The sequence below is a fragment of the Eupeodes corollae genome, chromosome 2 (assembly GCF_945859685.1).
Source record: "Eupeodes corollae chromosome 2, idEupCoro1.1, whole genome shotgun sequence".
Classification (NCBI taxonomy): Eukaryota; Metazoa; Arthropoda; class Insecta; order Diptera; family Syrphidae; genus Eupeodes; species Eupeodes corollae.
Genome location: NC_079148.1, coordinates 26,785,732 through 26,800,884, shown reverse-complemented (window position 1 = coordinate 26,800,884; position 15,153 = coordinate 26,785,732). Strand labels below are relative to the sequence as shown.

At 33.1% G+C, this 15,153-nt stretch overlaps 1 protein-coding gene across 8 annotated transcripts in view; it reads left to right on the top strand.

The window, feature by feature from the left end:
* Window positions 1-14,435, top strand: part of LOC129947773 (eye-specific diacylglycerol kinase) — a 413,734-nt gene extending 399,299 nt beyond the window's left edge. For 3 of the 8 annotated variants that reach the window (XM_056058465.1, XM_056058464.1, XM_056058466.1), the window contains 3 exons: window positions 1,499-1,562; window positions 1,852-2,009; window positions 9,053-14,435. In XM_056058465.1, the coding sequence (XP_055914440.1) occupies window positions 1,499-1,562; window positions 1,852-2,009; window positions 9,053-9,233 (403 nt within the window). In that variant the 3' untranslated portion in view covers window positions 9,234-14,435. Of the gene's footprint in view, window positions 1-1,498; window positions 1,563-1,851; window positions 2,010-9,052 lie in introns of those variants that run through there. The other 5 variants (XR_008781760.1, XR_008781761.1, XM_056058468.1 and 2 more) reach the window with 4 other exon arrangements.
* Window positions 14,436-15,153: the final 718 nt, after the last annotated feature.

Below are 15,153 nucleotides of genomic sequence, written 5' to 3'. Positions count from 1 at the left end.
TTAGGTTTAAAAGGACTTCCAGTGCTGCGGCTGCTATTAAGCGAAGTACTCCTGTGATGCACATACCTGACCGCTGAATGAGCTTATTTAGATTTACCATCTTGTCCAGTGCGGTCCACCATACGACAGCTCCATAAATGAGTATCGGTCTGATTACCGAAGTGTATAGCCACTGGGTTATTTTTGGGGAGAGGCCCCATTTTGATCCTATGGCCTTTTTACAAGAAAAAAGCGCTACGGTAGCCTTTTTAACTCTTTCATTAATATTTGCCTTCCAATTTAGTTTTTTGTCTAAAATGAGGCCTAAATATTTACCTTGGTCGGAAAAGCTTAATGGTATTCCTTTAATCTTGGGTTGGCTAATATGAGGAATTTTGTACCTTCTCGAAAAGAGTATTAATATGTTTTATGTAGATTGACGTCCAAGGAACATTGCGTAGCCCATTTTGTTAGCCTATTTAAGGCATTTTGTAGGAGTTCCGAGAGAACTTGGAGGTGCTTCCCAGATACGAATATTTCAACGTCGCGTTCGGTCGTCAGCACAGGCAATCACCTTGAAACCCTCTGCTTCCAATGATGTAAGTAGGTCGTTTATTACCATGTTCCATAAAAGAGGCGAAAGGACCCCACCTTGGGGGGTGCCTCGATTCACCGATCTGGTGGTAGTAAAACTTCTCGTGCTAGAAGTTATTGTCCTGCTTTTGAGCATAAGACTTATAAGATCTATGATTGATTTCTCTTATTTCAGATTATACATTGCTGTTGTGATCGCCTGGTAACTGACGTTGTTAAAAGCTCCTTCAATATCTAGGAACGCTTCTAGGTTATATTCTTTGTATTTGAGGGAATATTCAATAATACGTACCAGCGAATGAAGTGCTGATTCTACTGATTTTCCCTTAGAGTAAGCATGTTGAGCTGTGGAAATAAGACATGGTTTTAAGTTATGTCTGATCTAAATTTCAATCAATCTTTCCAAGGTTTTAAGAAGGAAGTGGGAGGGTTTCCATGCTTTAGGAATGAAATCGTTGAGGGTAAAATGACTTTAAAATTTCCTTTAACATATAGAAGTCTACATTTTGGTGTGATTGAAGTTTTGAATCAAGTTGTTGTCTATATGGATTCTTGAGATATAAGATTGTTGTTGTTAATCATAAAAATTTGGCCCTGCCGTTGAAAAACATAAGTTCAACCAAAATCCCCTCAAAAAACATGTATTCCCTTAAATGGCGCCCAACAGAAGAACTGATTTTTTTAAATTTGTATTACTGTCACTTTAAAAGCCTTTATCTTCAGCTTATCAAACTGTCACTAATTTCACAGCTTGATTCATCATTTACCTTTATAAATATATAAACACATTGCATGGCTTACTATAGTTAATAACTATTATATTTAAATAAACAAAACACATTAAAAAACCGTTTGGAAAAAAAAGAGAATGTGCTAATACGGTTTTTTCTTCCTGTTCATTTATATGTTCACTCTTTTTTTATAGCTCTGTACTGGAAAAAACTTCCGATGCCATATTATTAGCAGCCCAACGTGGCGATATAAATTTGGTAGTTAGCAATTCTATATTTATGTTTTGTTTTTTGTTACTAAAAAAAAATAGTTCTATATTGACTAAAAAAACACTATATTCTATAATACTGTACTGTACTTTTTATGTTTTTTTTATATTTTTTGTTTTAATTTGTTTTTTGTTTTATAATTATACTAAATTTATAAAATATTAATGTGTAAATCAGACTTACACACAATATATGTATTATATTAACTAAATGTTTATCTTTGTTTTCTTTTTTCGTTGTTTTTTTTTTGTTTGTTCTGTTTGCATTTTAATTACAGTTACGTGCATTACATGAACAAGGATTCTCATTAAAATCAGAAGACACGACAGGACAAACTGCTTTACATATTGCATGCAAATTAAATCACAAAGACATTGTTAAATATATGATATCGTGTGCACCACATAATATTATAAATAAAACGGATTCAATTAAGTAAGTATGATGATTATTGTTATATAAAATATATATGTATTTGTATGTACATATATGTATTTAAATGTTAAATGTTTAGGTCGATGTTACATGTATTTAAAAAAATACATGTTTCAAAAATATGTGCCTTTAATAGGGCCCATACACTACACATGCCTGCATGCGCATACAGTGCTTGCGCATGCAAACTGCCAGTGTATGGTGTGAACTGTGTGTTTGTGCAAGCGGCATGAGCAATATCAAAAAATTTTGATATTTTCTTGCTTGTGCATGCAAGCATGAGTGGTGTGTGTGCTACATTTGCTCAGTCAAGGGCTAAAGCAATCAAAATTGCCGCAGCAGCGGAGTCGGAGCTTGACATTTTTTAAAGTTTTCTGTTCAGCGGTGAACACAAAACTGAATTTTGTACAGTTTGCATGCGAAGTGTATGGGGAAAGAGTGTTTGCGCATTTTTGTGCTTGCGCATGCAGGCATGTATAGTGTATGGGGCCTATAAGTTTATTAACATGAATGACGTTTACTTCATTACGTTTTACGTTTCAAGTTCCTTGACTTTCAAACAAATTAATTTCCTTTTAGACTTGACATAACAAACTAAATAAAGTCCAACGTTGCCTATGTGCATATAAGCGGATCGCTTCAAACGAACACATCTGCGGCCCCTATTCTACCTAACACCCCTTGATATACTTAGCAAACAAATAGCTGCAAGCTCTGCTATTCGCCTCAAAAAACTTCATCGCAATGGGTTAACACTAACATTGGTCACTCCGTAATTCTGTAATATTAAAAATTAATTCCAAAGCGCATAGAATACACAATCTCTCAACTACAATTTGATACGAACTTCCAAATCTCTATACCTTCCAGATCTTTCTGGGAGGATAGGACACTCCTGGGAGACGATTAAGTCTTCCTTTATACACATGAATCAAAAACAAATTAAGAGGTTGATGGAGGTGTGTACTCTGAACGGCTGAAATTAAGTCTCTCAGTTCACCTTCCCAATCATTGTAGCGTGTTCCAGGCGGAACTTTTGGCAATTAAATAAGTCTTGTACTGGTTTAAAGAAAACGTGATATCAATCCTTGATTCTCAGATAGTCAGGACGCTATCAAATTTCTGCACTCTTTCCTACAAACTCTATAACAGTCCATAACTGTCGATCATCTATAAACGATAATTTAATATTTACCTTTGCTGGTTGCCGCGTCATAGAGACATTCCAGGAAATTGTAAGGCAGATGAACTCGCCCAGAATAGCACAGTACAACCCATTCTACCACGTTTGGTTAATGCTGGCATACCAATCGGTACATGCAAACTATTGCTAATGCAGGACGATATGAAGGAAGCAAACATCAGGTGGAATAACATCAGCACGTTTAAGGTCACAAAAAAGATCTGGCCTACACTAGATTTAAAGCGATGAAGGTGCCTGCTATCTATAAGCAGATCGCATATAAGCTCGATAATCGGTATCATAACCGGGCACTGTCTAATAGGAAATCATGCCACGTGGTTAGGCGTATTCTCAAATGACTTTTGTAGAAGCTGTACGGATGAAGAACAGCAGTTGAGAGTTGTCAGTCACTAGGCCCTGGTTCTCAAACGGGCTGTTGCGCCACAGTTCTTCACCTCCTCTATAAAAGCCCTGATCTAGCTCATAAACTAGCGTAGGAGAATTCTTTCATAACGATCTCAATCTTGTTAACATAATCAGTTTCTCAAGCTTCGTAAGGGACTCATACTGGTTTCATTAAGCTTAGAAGAAAGCCTCAAGATTCATGTGCTATCACAAAAGGCCACTTAACAGGCCTACTTAAGTGTGTCCTACTCCATCACGAACAGCTACTCTAACCTAACCTGACATATTAATGGAGTTATCCATTGTAAAATAAATCAAATATTCTTTGATTGAAATATGTCTCAATGTTGATTTTCATTTTTTTATTTGCGTTCCTTTATGCAAAATTAATTACAGATGAACTGATCTGTTCATCGTTTCTTTTATAAGGTTTATTAGGTTTCCGACTAAGGTTTACATTCAGATTTCCGTCAAAAATTGATATTTTTTTTATTAATAACTTTTCCTCAAGTTCATTTTTAATTTTTCAATGATGAACTCGTTGTCAATGAACAGCTGATTGTTAAATTCAAATTTCGGAATATTATTGTTCGACTGTTCTATTTTCTTTATGTGTACACTAGCAGTCTTACTTTCAGTGATCAATTTCAACCCGAAATTCTTGATTTCAATCAGCAAATGCTTATTTTCAATCATTTTCATTTTTTGTAATGACAGATTATAACCGATTCGCCAAAAAAAATTCCAGGGATTGGTTTTAATAATGAAAACGAATGATAGATATAACTGGCCCTTGATTCGATATAAAAAAATTTCATTGAAGCCATCCAGTTTCTTTATTCTCCTTCCTGTCAGTTTTGTTAAATTATTTGGACAGGTTGGTTATAGCTATCATTGAAAATTTCTACCACTTTACAAATGTTTCCTGTTTGCCATCAAGCATTTCTTCACAGGAATCAAGCATTTAGGATTAGACTTAACCATTGAAAGTAAAACTGACAAATGTGATACAAGAAAATGGAACACATTAAGTAAAAAATTGTTGTTTCAAATTTTAAAATCAAGAATCACCTCTTCATCAGGCGCCAGGTATAGCTATTATTGGTACTCATCATTGAAAACAAGCATTGGAATTTTGTTGACAAGTCGTTTATAGCTATCATTAAAAATGTCTGAAATCCACCGACAAAATTTACTGACATCATTGTCTGTCATTGGAATTGTGTGAAATTGGAACGCAAACCAGTGGAACGATTCGTTTCACTATTGAACATAAAAGTATCAGTTGCTCAAGAAAATGAATTCCCATCCGGAAAATAAAAAAAAAAACATTTTTAGAGAAAAATAAATGCGTAACTACACTTTTTAATCAAAGAAAATTATTTGTGTGATTTCCGATCGATTAGTATACAATTTTCATTTCTAATCAAAGGGAAACACCGGATCGATTTCAATGATATCTATAACTGGCGCCTTCTCAAGAAGTATGTTTATTAACAGAAATTTCAATCAAAGCTATAACCAGAATGTCAAAAAAATTCCAGTGATTGCTTTCAATGATAAAAAACTAACAGATGGAAATACAAAGAAAATGAAATGCTTTAAGTGGAACGATTATGTTTCGAAACAATCAGCTGTTCATTATAAACTTAAAACTTAACTAAATAAATAAAATTAAAAAATTAACAACTGATCAGCTTAATTGCAATGCAAATCATACAAAATGTTCAATTATGGAAATCAATTCTCGCCCCTTAGAATAGTCTGTTCTGTATGAAAAATCAAAAGCTGTACAAACAGAAACAGAAAATAATGCTAGCTTAATTCAACGACAGAATTCGAAAATCTTATATTTTGGAATTTAAACCTTAAATTAGTTTAAAGAAATTGAAAATCCAAACAAAAAAGATGTATTTTTGAAAAAATCTTCTTTAATATCTGTTGATACCCGTGGTAAGCGAAAAAAATGTTTCGGGGATAAAATATTTTATTGAACAATATAACGATTTTAAACAAACGAAGAATTAATTTAGAGTAAAAAATATCTATGACAATATTAATTAGAAATCAAGAAAACTTTTAGATGAAAATAAGTTGTGAAAGTGAAAAGTAGTTTAAGTTAAATTATTTTTACATATAACTAACACCCGTCCTCAATTTCACAATTATAAGTTTTTTTTTTTAATTTAAAAACGATGCCTTGTAAATAGCGTAGGATGTACATTGCAGCGGTCCAATGTTATTGTCTAGGATCGTTGTTGAATTGAGATAATGCATTCACTGCGTAGGCTATATCCGGTCTACTAAAAGTTGAAAGGTGGAGTAAACTCCCCATCAATTGGCGGTACCTGGTTTTGTCGACTTCCTTTTGCTCTCTCTTAATTTTCGGGATTTGTTCCAACTTAAGTCCGTATTTATTTAGTAAATTTTTGATGAATCCTTCCTTAGTAATGATAAGAGTGTCATTCAAACTCTGAACTTCTAAACCGACACAGAGCTTAGGATGTCCAAGGTCCTTAATGGGTTCTACTTCATCAATTCAAACTCTTGGGAATCATTCGTTGCAACAATTAGATCATCAACGTAAAAACGTAAATACACCTGTCGCATTGTGAAGCACTGAAACCAAGTGTTTTAAGAGTTGCATCCAACTTTAAGTTTCAAAGCCGTCCGCTCTGTTTCAGTCCATAAATTGCTTTGTTTAATTTGCAAACCTTATTGCCTTGTTTAAATTCTTCCGACTGTTCCATAAAAATAAGAGTATCTATATCATTGTTAAGGTATATAGATGATAAAGATGAAAACAATTTTCAACAGCTATTGCCATAGTCAAACGGATTGAACTTATATTTACCACTGGTGAGTTGGTATCTTGATAATCAACTCCTTGAATCTGGTCAAAACCCCTCGCAACAAATCGTGCTTTTCGCTTCTCTATAGTTCCGTCCAGCCTGTATTTTGTTTTAAACACCCATTTAGATTTGATGACTTTCCGGTCAATTGGTATCTCCACCAAAGTCCAGGTGTTATTGCTAAGCAAAGAATTGAATTCAGTTTGCATTGCATTTTTCCATTCAATAGCATCTTCCAAACAAAATACTTCTTTCACATTTTCGGGATCAGTGCGCATCTTATTTGATGTTGCTTGTTGAACGATGTCGTCTTCGAATTCGTTTGCATCTTGCCATTCGTCTGAATCTTTTCTTTCGATGTCATTTTCAAGTTCATTCACTTCATTATTTGAGGTTGTATTTTCTTCATTGCTTTCCGAATTAATGGAGTTATCTGTGAACGAGAAGTTATACAAATTACAGCTTTTTAGATCTTTGTCTTGGAATTTGACGGTTTGCCCATTGTTGGTAGGCCTGATGTCTCTGCTTCGCTTGTTTTTCATCCAAATTCTGTAAGCCTTAGACTCTTCCGCGTCACCTACTAGAATTTATTCTTCGGATCTGTTTTCGTTTGAAATCTTTTCTTTAAGTGTAAACTTTCGAACCAATTTCCTTTAAAAAGGATATATTCGGTTTCTTTCCGCTCCACTTCTCATCTGGTGTTACATCTCCCTTGGGTTTCGTTGGACATTTGTTTCGTTAGAACGCTGAAGTGTTCACTAATTCAGCCCACATAAATTCGGGAAGTTTGCCTTCATCCATTAAACATCTTGCCATCTCGGTTAAAGTCCGGTTAGCCCCCTCGGCTAAACCATTTTGTTGCGGTGTATATGGCACAGTTTTTTGGTGAAATATTCCGCAATCTTATACGAATTTTTGGAAGTCCTTGTTGCTGTATTCTAATCCGTTGTCCGTTCGGAGTGTTTTAACTTTCTCACCAGATTGATTTTCAGCAAAAATTTTAAATTTTTTGAAGGTTTCGAAGGCTTCCTATTCAAGAAATAAACGAAAATCTTTCATGAAAAGGCATATGAATGTTATAAAATATTTTGCTTTTCCCAACGACTCTGTACGCATCCGCATCGGACCGCATACGTCTGAGTGGACAAGTTCTAAGCGACGGGATGTCTTTTTTTTTGTTGTTGCTTGTAGGAAATGCTGTTAAAGTTTGCTTAGCTCGAATGCAAACAGTATAATCATCGATGTAATCTTTAAATTTATCGCTCTGTCCATGAACTATCTTCTTTGCCAAAAGCTGTTTCAAAGAAACAAGACATTAAGGATCCATAATGTATTTCAGATTTTTTTGTTTTATTTGTGACTAATTGTGTTTTTTCATTTGTGTGTATATAGTACAAACCATTCGGTTTTAATGCTACTGTGACCAAATTTCCTTTATTATCAAAGATTTTAGCTTCAGATCCTTCAAAAATTACCTTGTATCCATGATCTGTGGCCTTGCTGATTGAGATGAGATTGTCAGTCAATTTTGGAACGAGAATTGTATTGTACAGATATAGTGGCTCTTTTGAGCTTTTAACATTAATGTTTGACTTAACTGTTCCTGTTCCTTCAACACTTACAACATGGCTATCTGCAAGTTTGACATGGTTTGCATCTTTGTTTGAATTACGGATGATAAAACCAGATTCATCAGCACACATACGTGCCCCACTGTCCAAACACAATAATCGCTGATACGGTTGTTCATATGGTAGTTTTGAAAACGCTGTACATTCCTGTACGATGAAACCTTGTTCTTGCTTTTCACCATTTTGAGTCAATCTTGTTCGGTCAGTTTTAGTCCAGCAATCCTTAGCCATATGACCTCGCTTGCCACATTTTCTGCAAGCAAAAGGAAAATTATTGTTTTCGGTTCTAATCTAACATTGAGGTTTCTTGCAATGCTTTTGCGAACGGTAATACTTGGCACTGAGTACATTATTGTTCAAAAATTCCTTCTTTCTATCTCCAACGTCAAGTAATCTGGTGCAAACAGTAGAAATATCTGGATAATTGCTTTGAACATCGAACGCAGATCTTTTTCCCTTGTAGTCATCTGATAATCCATCGAGAAGAACTACAACTAGTAGATCATCGTCTTATTTTGCCCCCAACGCCTTTAATCGATTGGTTATTGTTTTGAATTCGGGAACGTATTTGGCAACTGATTGTCCTGCAGACATTTGCAGATTTGTGAATTTACGAAATTCTTCAGTCTTCTGTCGTGGTCCTTTCTAATCGTAGCTTTCCAGCAAAAAATCCCAGATTTCCTTTGATGTTCTCAAATTCGCTGCCAAAGCAACAATATTTGGTTCCATTGCAATAAGAAGCTCTGCCCGAGCATCTAAATCTTTTTCATCCCATTGTTGTTGTTCCACTTCTATTAATGCTCTTGAGATTTCACCTTCCTCGGCGAAGTATGGCTTCCATCTGTGAAAATAAGTTGTGAAAGTGAAAAGTAGTTTCAGTTAAAGTATTTTAACAATATTTTTTCTAATATAAGATCTTTCATTGTAGACTAAAATCATTAAATAATTGTATTTTTCTTTTGTTAATTTCAGGGGAAGCACCGCTCTCCATGTGGCCGCTGAAAATAAACGCCGCGACATTTCTGTGATGTTAGTGGCTGCTGGTGCAAACCTTTCATTACGCGACGATCACGGTTGCACACCAATGATGGTTGCATTCAATAACAACGCACGCGACATTGCCACTTATCTTGAAAGTAAGACTTCCCGATAATATAAAATGTATTCGCACACAGTCATCCTAAAATTTAAAACAACATCACAGCAAAAACAACAAAAAATCCCGCTTCAAACAAAATAAAAACCATCATGTAGTATTGCTAAACAAAACAAAAACATTAATCTTAAAATTTGTAGAAATTCGTTTAAAATGTAAAGCCTTGAAAAATGTACTCCTTTAGTTTAAAAAATTCCAAACAATCGAATATCACTTTCTCCTCATACACTCAACATCATTTACATTTTTCATTAATCATCACAATCATAAATTATGTATAAATATTATATTTCATTTTTAAATTTATGTTTATGTTATTTATTTTGTGATTTTGTTCTTTTTTCTTCTTTTTTTTGCAAATGCATAACCTTTGGAAAATGAAAATGTCTTATCATATAAAAATAAAATTCAAAAAAATAAACATTCCAACAATAATTAATAAAATTAATCAATTGTATAACTAAGGTCAAGAAAGATTTATACATATGGACATACAAGAAAATGTCTAATTAGTTGTGTCTACTTTTTTTAAAAAAATTAAATTTATTTCTAGTTTTTGTTCTATTTGTATTCTAATTTAATTTAAATAAGCAATTTTTAGGATTAAAGTATACATTTATTATTAATTATTATACTGTATTTATTCAAGCAAGAAAAAAACAAACAATATAAGATTAAAATAAGTATAAATCAAAATAAAACATACATTATAATATAAACATTAAGATACTAAATTTATAATTAATAAAAAATAAAAAAGAATATTTCTTAATTTAAATTTAAAATAAACAAAAATCATTTCCTTAAATACAATTTTTAACTTTAAACTTTAGGTAAAACTTATGATAAAAAAAAATTGTTTTCTAAAAACTACTACAAATCTTTTTAAAATAAAACAAAAACTAAAAAAAAGAAAACATTGTGATACTCAATATATGCAACTTAAAACTGAAATTAAGACAAAATTATTTTTTAAAAATAATTGTGAAACTTACAACAGTTAAAATTGGAATTAAAAAATTAAACTAAAAAGAAAGAAATCTCAACATTAAACTTCCCACATTGGCCACTAAGAAGCTGAATTAAAAGAAATTTAATTTTCTTATAATCCTAGAACTTTAATTAAGCTTTTTTATTTCTTTATGCATGTTTAATAATATAAAGACAGTTTATTTTTTATTTTAAAGATTTAAATGTTGAATTAATTGGAATATGTAAAACATCGGGTTGGGAAATAAACTTCAATGAAAAGTTATGTTGATTTGTTTATAAGATAAAGAATTGTAACTATTTGAATGTATTTGTTGACTTAGCTTTCAAAAGCTTTACTTTTGATTTTATCGATTTGATTAAATTCATTTAAATTTAAGGATAGATTTGACAAGAAGTAACCTTTCTATAAAAATTCATTTGTAGTTCAAAATCAAAAACTATAAGTTAATTTCAGATGTTTAACATTTATCAATATCTTGAAATATTTTGTTTGCTTTCAATTCTTTAGTTTAAATATTCAGTTTGTATATTTTTCTTTTTTAAAAGCAACACTTTTAAAGTTTATTTTGACTGGTTTTTGTTAATATGTAAACGCTTATAAAAAAATGAACATATCATTTTTTAGACCATAAAAAACCTAGAAGGTTAGACGATATTCGTACGTTTTGAAAAACTGATTAAATTTTTTAAGAATTTGATAAAGTTTTGAATCCCATTGATTGTTTGCTAAGATTAAAAATTTATTCTGAATAGTAAAATACTCTTTTTTAAGAAAATAAAATCCTAACAGCAATTTCAAAACTTAGAAGTAATGTTTCGCAATCTTTTGCATGAAATTATGAACTGTATTTGAATCTCATTTTATTAACCCCTTACTGCATGATTTTTTTTTCTTCATGAAAAAAATATATGTGATAGTTAATTATAATTTAAAAAAACACGTGTTTCAGGAATTTAGATTTTTTTGAGAAAAAAGTGGAGAATTTTGCGATTTCCGGTTTGGATCATATATGGCACATTGGGCAGAAATGAAGCAAACAATTTTTCAATTAATTAAATCAACTATTTATTCAAAAAATTATGTAGTATGGAATATCGTGAAACAGTTTCTTTTCTCATTCAAACAAAGATTTACTTTGCATTTTCGGCACTCCACATAAGATCTTCCAGGGCAGTCTGGAACCTTACACCGCTGTCTTTTGGTCCAAACAGGAAGGTGATCTAATTGATCTAATCGAACGTCCTGCGATGGCATTATGGCAACAGGTCCCTTCAATTTCTTCAATTGTAGATTATTCTCCATGACATAAGAGGGTCGTCCACTTTTGTTTGTTGTACTTGGTTTGCTGGCATGGCATAAATCTTCGGCTACCGCGCACTTGAAATCTGCTAGTGGCAGCCACGCCTCAGAACCATCAAGCGTTCTCCTGTACAATAACCACGCATTCACGGCTGTCATGTCAATCATGTGGAAGAATATTCTGTGGTAAAATTTGTTTCATCTAATTTGTAATCCATAATATCCAAGAAGATCATCCAACAGATCAACTCCAGCCATATGCCGATTATATGCCATGACAGCCTTTGGACATGATACAGTTTGGTAGCTCTTTTCTTTTTTGTTGAAGCGTTGGACTTCAGAAGACGGTTTGCTGATGACATATGTCGAAGCAAGGTTCACAATTCTGTTGTCAAACCATGTTATCACAGAAATATCCAGGTTATCAATTGTCACCAGTTTTTCCACAGTTGCACCTCTTCATTTTTTTTGTCAATTCCTTTGCGGTAGGAACTTTATATCCCGGAATACGATTTTCCTTTATTGTTCCTAGCGGTAAAATCGCTTTCTTTGCCAGATAAGTCAACAGCGGTAAGGACGTGTACCAGTTGTCAAAGAATAATTTGTAGTTGAATCCGTCGAACAACAACGTTACTGGATGTACTAATCTTTGGCAAATCGGTTACCAACTGTACATGTCCTTGGGCTCCAGTATAAAGTTCAAAGTCGTAGCTGAATCCAGAGCTACCACTGAGAACAAAATTTGTATATCCCCATTTGTGTGGTTTTTTTGGGTTGTATTGCCGCATAGATGATCTGCTTTTGGTTGGTATGATTTGTTCATCTACTGCCATATACTCTTCTCTAGGGACAATAAGGGTCTCAGCCTTGTTTGGTCCAAGAATGGTCTTATTTTGTGAAGGGGATCATGTCCTGGTTGTCCTTTGGGTACTTGCGTCGAGTTGGTGTTGAAATGTATGAATCTTTTTATTTCTTCGAAGCGGTTACATGCCATTACAGAGTTAATTTTTGGGTAATTTTGGGTAACTTAGGCTTTCATTCTAATAAAACCTAGTTGATGGTAACTGTACGATGGACATGTACAGGCATATTCCAACAAACTGTTCAAGTTCCATTGCTGTAATATGAGCAATCTTTTCGGGACGTTTTTCACAGGAGTATCGAATAGTTTCTTGCTCTATATATTTGAACATTTCGTCTGTAAACAAGTACTTGTAGAATTGTACTGGCGTATCCAAGCTCCTTATTTCCTCAGGTAATGTCGTATCACCTGTGAATGCGGTTTCATGATCACCTTTTTCCAAAAGCCATCCCGCCATCGGGGTTTTTCAGCTCTCGCACTTCTACTTGAGGGAGGTATCATCTGGGATAGAGAAAAAATCCTCTAATTCCCAATCGGATTCATCAGACTCTGGAATATATAGAGGCGAAAGATTTTTTTTCACCTCGTGCTCATCATCCGATAGATCTTCGTCACTGCTGTTGTCGGGAAAATTTTGGATAGTAGTATGGATACCTCCGTAAAACCGATGTGGGTCCATATCTGAATTCTGTAATGTTCGTATATAAACGAAAACAAAATATGAACATTTTTTAACTCTACCTTACTTCCACTTAAAAAACTGCAATTTTATTAAAAAAAAATAAAAAAAATACACTTTTATAGTATATTCAACTTTTGTGCTCTTATTGCATGTTGGTTCAAATGAACGTATATTTCTGCATGGTGTGCCATATTTGATCCAAACCGTTTTTTCAACTTATAAGTACTTGTTTCATAAAATCGAAAAAATTCACATTGTCAATAGTATTTATATTATTTGCTTTACTGGTACATTTTTTTCAATCACTACATTTTATTTTTATATTTTTTATACAATTTTGAATTTCTCAAACACGCATTTCTCCTACTGCACCCTTTGTGACGAGTTTGATGGAAAAATTAGTTGCCGAAACTCGTTCACAGATGTCGTTTATCGATAAAATTTAGAGCGTTTATGTTACTAATTTTACACTGTATGTACAAAACAACAGAATTAGTTAAAAACTGGAAAAAATCGACAAAAATACGGTTTGGCTCATATATGAGCATGCAGTAAAGGGTTAAATACATTTTTCTGTTTCTGTAAGTTTTTTCTTTAAGCCAACGAAGATTAACTAAAAATCTATTCAAATTCTTCGTTAACTGACAATTTTTTAAATAAAATATTTGACTTTTATTTAGCTGTTTACTTATTTCTTTCTTAACAATTTACTACAAAGTGTCTATTGTTTAATCTGATACAGGTTTTTGTAAAATCTTTTGTAACCTATTTTTCAAAGATTTGAGAGTTCAGGAAACATTTATCTTGTTTCCAAAAATTCTGAAGTACTCCTCCAAAATGGTGTGCTTAAGTATCCATCTCATACTAGGTTTTTTTTTTTAATTCAAGCATTCCCCCTTATTAAAATATACTTTTGTATTCCTAAGTTACGTTATTTGAACTTTATTGATTTTAAGTTTCAAGTTTTATCAATTGCGTTGTTTTAACAACTGCGATGTACAGCTGCGGTCAAAATAATAGCAGTAAGAAGGGAATACTGAAAAAATTGAACCTAATAAATACCTAATGATTTTTAATCGTTATAAATATTTATATTTATTAAGCCACATTAATTTCAATCCAGATTATGACAAGAAAAGTTTGGATTTTATCAAATAAATAAAAATAAAAAAAAATTTACCTTCAAGGTAAAGATTTGCTCCGGTCAAAAAATAGCAGTATTCACAAAAATTAAGGAAATTAACAAAATGTTGATAAAAATTTCAAGAAAATTTATTAATATTTGGTTGTTGACCCCTTATTGCTTATAACAGCCTCACATCGTCGCTTCATAGAATCAACCAAAGCCTGACATCTCTCCAATGGGATACTTTCCCATGCAGTCTCAACTGTTATCCAAAGCTGATTATTGTTGGTCGGTTTTGATGCTGCAGCCATTTTTTTTACATATGCCCAAAGGTTCTTTATTGGGTTGAGGTCAGGTGATTGGGAAGGCCAATCTAAAACAGAAATATTATTGTTAGGAGGTTTTTTGTATGAAATTTTATACTCACAGTTTAAGGCAGCTGCTTGCCGAATTTACAATTGAATATTTAGAATGAAACAACAACAACTTGTGTGTGCTACCACCAAGTTCATATTATTGACCCGAAACCACTCTTAGCTTTTTTGTTAGTGTGCTTCTTGTCATTGTCTTGTTGAAAGACCCATCTGATTGGCATTTGCTCCTCTGCGTAAGGCAGCATGGTTCCCTGAAGAATGTCATCGTAAACATGCTGATCCATCACACCATTTATTCGGTATATGGGACCTACACCGTGGTATGAGAAGGAAGCCTATACCATAATGCTAGAGCCGCCATGTTTAACGGTTTTACGCGTATACCTAGGCACGTATTCAGCATTTGGTGGGCGTGTTTTGGTAATGTGTTTTTTTGTCAAAAGTGGAACTTTTCTGAGGCTTCTGGCGTTGAGATCATTTCTTCTTAAAATTCTTCTAAATGTTTCTACACTTGCATTCAAATTTAATTCTTTTTTTATCTCAGTAGCAGGCAAGTGGGGTAAGGCTTTCGAGCATCTTA